This window comes from Somniosus microcephalus, chromosome 16 (assembly GCF_052327205.1).
Source record: "Somniosus microcephalus isolate GS21.2 chromosome 16, FLI_Smic_1.0, whole genome shotgun sequence".
In the NCBI taxonomy this organism is placed as follows: Eukaryota; Metazoa; Chordata; class Chondrichthyes; order Squaliformes; family Somniosidae; genus Somniosus; species Somniosus microcephalus.
Window position 1 is genome coordinate 49674763 of NC_141002.1, and position 6000 is coordinate 49680762.

The following is a 6000-nucleotide window of genomic DNA, read 5'->3' on the forward strand; positions in this document are numbered from 1 at the left end:
AGGAGTTCAGGCCCTTCGCCTGGAGCACAACGCACCTCCTCTACTTGGGAGTCTACCTCAGCCCGGCCGAGGACGCCTGGCCGGCGAACTGGCACGAGTTGGAGGCCAAAGTCACCGCTCGCTTAGGACGCTGGACAGGATTGCTCCGAGTGTTGTCCTACAGGGGTCGGGCGTTGGTCATAAACCAACTGGTGGCCGCCATGTTGTGGTACCGGTTGGTTACTCTGATCCCCCCCCCTGCGTTTGTTGCCAAGGTACAGAAGAAGCTCGTCGACTTCTTCTGGAACAACAGGATACACTGGGTCTCTGCCGCGGTTCTGAGTCTCCCGCTTAGGGAGGGCGGTCAGGCGTTGGTGTGCCTTCGCACCCAGGCTGCGACTTTCCGTCTTCAGACGCTGCAGAGATACCTGTACGTTGAGAATCCTCCCAGATGGTGTGCGCTGGCGACGTATTTCTTCCGCCAGCTGCACGGCCTCAATTACGACATGCAGCTCCTGTTTCTGGAAGTGGGCAGCAGGCGTGCCAGCCTGCAGGAGCTGCCTGTCTTTTACCAGGAACTGCTTTGGGTTTGGAACTCCGTCGCCTCCCGGCGGAGCTCTCCCCCGTCAGGAATGGCGGCTGTCCTTCGAGAGCCGCTGTTCAGGAATCCGCACCTCCGCGTCCGTGAGTTCGGGTGGCTGGCGGAGCGGAGGGCTGTGCCTGGCAGGGTGACTAGAGTCGGGGACCTACTCGATGGCGGAGGAGTGGGCTGGATGGCGCCGGAGGAGTTGGTGCGGCGTATGTCGTGGGACAACGTCCGGCTCGCGGTCGATGCCATCGAGGCGGTGAAGGCGAGGTTGCGCCCCGGCGCCACGAGGTGTATCGAGGCGGCTCAGGCGCGTGGGGCGATCCCGCCCGAGCTTACTCCCGTTCGGACGGAATTCCTTATCGGGGTTTGGCGCCTCACAACTTGAGCCGTCTTGAGGAGATGCCCTCCGCGCCTTTTCATTCTGCACGGAGGGGTTTCCTGTATGGACTGCTCTTGCACACCTTCCACTTTGCCATCTTCGCCTGCCGTCCGGACACGCCGTGGCGTGCCGTTTTACCTTCCGGCGGAGGCGGAGGTCCCCAATGGGGGGCTCTCTATGCGGGAGTCTTCCCTTGTTCTATTGGGGACTTGGCCTGGAGGGTGTTGCACAGAGCAGTCCCGTGCAATAGGTTTTTAGGTAGGTTCACGGACTCCCAGGCCGCCTGTTTGTTCTGTGGTCTGGAGGAGTCCGTGTTCCATATTTATGTTGGGTGTGGGAGGTTGCAGCCCCTCTTCCACTATTTGAAGGGGCTGCTCCTCAAATTTTGGTTGCACTTCAGTCCCACGCTCTTGATCTACGGTCACCCGGTGCGGAGGGGAGCGGGCAGGTCGGAGGACCTCCTCGTGGGCCTGCTCCTGGGTCTGGCCAAGAAAGCCATTAATTGGTCCAGGCAGCGGGCGGTCGAGGGGGTCGTCCGGCCGGATTGCCTCCCTCTCTTCCGCGGCCATGTTCGCGGCCGGGTGGCCCTGGAGTTGGAGCACGCGGTGTCCGCCGGCGAGCTCGAGCTCTTTCGTGACCGGTGGGCGCCGCGGGGACTGGAGTGCGTAATTGATTTAAGGGGCCAAATTTTAATTTGATTAATCCGGTTTATTTAAAGGGTTGTCAGACCCTTAGTTATAGTTTATTTGTTTAATGTTTTTTATTTTGGTTTATATAAAAAAGAGGAGAAACTAGTAACAATTAACAAAGGGAAACCAACCAGTGAAGGTGCCATCTAGGGGTTACTGAAGGAACTGACCAGCACCCTCACAGAAGTTTGACAAATAAGATGTGTGATCTGGAAGGTCTTGCAGGAAGTGATAGATTGGAACTCATTAGCATTAACGAGACATGGTGGAATGATTCTAATCAATGGGATACATATCTGGAAGGATATAAATTGTTTAGAAGAGACCATATCTTGGAGAAAAGGATGTGGTGTGGCAGTATATATAAACTCCAGAATTGAAGCACAAGTGAAAGAGGATATAAAAAAGGAAAGGACAGACACAGAATCACATTGGGTAGAATTAGTAGATGCTAACAGAGGTAAACTATTACTGGGGGTATGCTATAGACGCCCTGGTCAGGATGAAAGCCTTCCCTAACAGCACTGTGGGAGTACCTTCACCACACGGACTGCAGCGGTTCAAGGAGGCGGCTCACCACCACCTTCTCAAGGGCAATTAGGGATGGGCAATAAATGCTGGCCTTGGCAGTGATGCCCTATGTCTGAAGAACTAAAAGAAATAAGATTTTCATTACCTCATCAAAGGGCAGCATGAAAACAAGGATGCTGCGATAACACCAATGCACTGTGAGAGGAATGGAGGTTGTGTGCTCGAAAGCCATGCGATCTGAAGGAAGTTGATGAATGCAGAGTGAAATCTTCAGCAAAAGAGGGGATAGGGTTGGACAATGAGTCGAGAAAGTGATTAATATGAAGTTGTAACAGAGTGGATAGAGCCCCGGGAATCTCTGAGTAAATGGAAAATGAATCAGAGCATGAGCCATCAACCACAGCACAAGTTTCTCAATTTTCCATTGTTTTCTATCTGCCCCAATTTATCTCCATTTTTTGTCAATCACCCTCTCTCTCTATTTCAGCTTCCATCCCTTTGTCTCTCCCCCATCTCTGTCTCTAGCCACGATTCTAATAGCCAGAAAAGAGGGGCCGGAAAGCTTGGGAAGAGGAAGCCCAAGGTTTCCTTGTTGGGCCAGGAGGAGCAATCCTGATCCTCCAGACCCAACAAGGAACCGTAATAAAATGTAACACAAAACTTACCTGGGCCTCTTCTGACCTGATGCTGATTGCTGCCAGCCTTTACTGGCAGGTTTGGCGCCATGTGGGCCTTCCGATCCCGAATGTTAAAATTGAGTCACCGATGACATCATCAGGTTGCGATTTTCCCATTTTAATTATGCAATGGCCTGCCTGGGTCAGGCTGCCTCCACACTGCCGGAATCCCACCAGTTAAAATGGTGTGGATGGGAACATGTTGGAAATGTCTTGCGAACTACCCCCTGCCCTGTTCGCGCTGGGGGAGCTGAGTTAAAATCGAGGCTTCTGTTTCTGTCTCCTCTGTCTCCCTCTCCTGTAGGCGTCACTTAACATTTTCCCTTTTTTGTCTATTTGTTTTTCTCTGTTTCTTTCTCCTAGTTCTTGTCTATTCCTCTCTCTTATTTACTCCTATCTCCAAATTCTATCCTTTGCTTCTGAATGTTTTTCTACAACGAAACAGAGGGGAGATGAGGAGAATTATTTTTACGCAGCGAGTTGTTATGATCTGGAATTCACTGCCTGAAAGGATGGTGGCAGCAGATTCAATAGTAACTTTCAAAAGGGAAATGGATATATACTTGAAAAGGAAAAATTTGCACAGCTATGGGGAAAGAGCAGGGGAGTAAGACTAATTGGATAGTTCTTTCAAAGATCTAGCACAGCCATGGTGGACTGAATGGTCTCCTTCTGTGCTGTATGATTCTATCTGACTCTCCAATCTGTTTCATTCACTTTTATTCTCTTTAATATCTTTCTTTCTCCCTCTGAGTTTCTTCCAGCAGTTTTTATCTCTCTGCTTCCAATCTGTGCTCTTTTTCTCTTCTATTTTTGTCTTTTTCCATTCTACTTCTTACTTCCTACCTATATTTTTCTCTTGTTCCTCCTTATATTTCTCCTTCACTCTCTTTGATTTGCTGTATTTGCCTACTTATCGCCACATCTAGTCAGCTGTGGCTCTGTGGGTAGCACTCTCACCTGTGAGTCAAAAGGTTGTGGGTTCAAGTCCCACTTCAGGGACTTGAGCACATAAAGCTAGGCTGACGCTCCAGTGCAGTGCTGAGGGAGTGCTGCACTGTCGGAGGTGCTGTCTTTCGGATGAGATGTTAAACCGAGGCCCCGTCTGCTCTCAGGTGGATGTAAAAGATCCCATGGCACTATTTCAAAGATGAGTAGGGGACTTATCCCCGGTGTCCTGGCCAATATTTCTCCCTCAACCAACATAACAAAACTGCTGTGTGCAAATTGGCTGCTGTGTTTCCCACATTACAACAGTGACTCCATTTCAAAAGTACTTAATTGACTGTAAAGCACTTTGGGATGTCTGGTGGTTGTGAAAGGCGCTATATAAATGCAAGTCTTCCTTTCCTTACCCGTCCATCTGTTGATATATATATATTTTCAGCTATACTAATTAGAATAGATTTGGTTTCATTACTTTTTTCCCACTCTGATAATACTGATTCAGTTTGGTATCATCTTATTTTTATCTGTGAAACCTGAGACTGTAACAGGCTCCAGCATTCTCGGGTTATGTATATTTCCCAGTCACCACATGAACCCTCAATCTTTTATTGCAGCAAGTCAGAATTTTATTTAAATTTTAACTGGACCCTTTTCCTAATGACACATAAAGTCAGTGCTCCTGCCTATGGGTAAATAGCCGGAAAGACATCAACTATTCGTAAGTGGAATCTTATACTAGTACTGATCACGTATTAATCATATATGACGCGCATCACACATATATAATGTGCAGTGGATTTAAGCATATATGCATATAAAATGTGATATGTACAATAATAATATGAGCATACACATATACAAACTCGTATATGGATATGCACGAGCATACATCCACGAACATATATATTCATCCACACATTCCCACGTACAAACACATCTGTACTATGTATTTAACACCAAGAGTTCACATCACACATTATAAGTGTAAACGTCCCTCCGTCTATTCTCACACCGCTACTCACTGCAGACTCCGCTGTCCACGTACATGCTGCCAGCGGAAAGGGCGACTCACCAGATCTTTCGATGTTCCCATCCTCTTCAGCCCATCCAAAGGGAGCAAATCTGCAGAATCTTTATGGATAAACTGTGTGGCTTGCTTTAGACGCCTCTGCTGATGCTGGAGAGCTTTATCCCTGATTTCCATTTCTTTTTTCTTGAGATCGGACATTGCTGCTGCATTTGTTTCCCCCTCGCTTGCTGCTGCCCTGTCCTAATCCTCTCCTCCGGCACTTCGCTCCTCTGCAGCTCGCTGGCTCGAGGGTTTTTTCTAGGGTGCCTGCCTGCAACATACGTCACGACCAACACACCTCCATAAATAACAAGAGAGAAAAAAACTCCAGAAGAAATCTGCAGGAAAATGGAAAGGGGAAAGTGAAAATACTGCGAGAGGGGAAAGGGGGGAGAAGGCTGCCAGCACGTATCGATTAATATGGGGTTTTGACAGGTGTCAGGATTGTTTTCTACACTGAATGAGCAGAATAATTAACTATTGCCGGCAGATCCGTGTCCTTTAAGACCAGGCAGAATGAGTGTTTACAAACCTTAGCGAAAAGACCAGACATGGATAGTAAATCATAATAAATAAACTAGGAGAGAAGTACTTCTCTCTTACTTTACATTCAAATTGTTGTTTATTTGTTTTTAATTGATTTTGACTTTAGTCTGGTTGAATATTTTCCCTTCGCAATTTTACTTGAGAAAAAAAGTCGCAAATAGTAAATTTGATTTTCAGAAAATAACAACTGGTATTATTAAAACATATATTTCACATCATTACTATTAATGTATTAATAGTAAAATATCTAGTATTTAGAGTTGTTCTCTTGTAGGATCAATTTTGGCAAATCTGCTCGCAGTTCCGGTGCTCGTCTGACATGATTTGTTAAAATGTGATTTTGTAACCGAGTCCAAGCCAACGCAAATCCTGAAAATCTATTACATTTTATTCATGAATTTAAATAGTTAAGTTCCATTATGAGAAGACGTTGTTCAGATCCTGCCCTCCCCTTCCAGTCTAATACTTTTCCTTTAATGGACAGTATATATAAATCCAGCTGCCTTTTGCAGTCAGTCTCGGTGCTATTGTTATGCAAATTAAGTCCAATATGTTTCGTTTTATAGAGAGAAAGAGCTGCACCCAGCTCGCTG

The 6000-nt window shown here is 47.0% G+C and overlaps 1 protein-coding gene across 1 annotated transcript in view; it reads right to left on the bottom strand.

The window, feature by feature from the left end:
- The window catches only part of nrip2 (nuclear receptor interacting protein 2), a 75583-nt gene extending 70378 nt beyond the window's left edge, over positions 1 to 5205 (bottom strand). Inside the window, exon 1 of the mRNA XM_086008991.1 lies at positions 4865 to 5205. Within this exon, the coding sequence (XP_085865117.1) occupies positions 4865 to 5020 (156 nt within the window). The 5' untranslated portion in view covers positions 5021 to 5205. The remainder of the gene's footprint in view (positions 1 to 4864) is intronic.
- Positions 5206 to 6000: the final 795 nt, after the last annotated feature.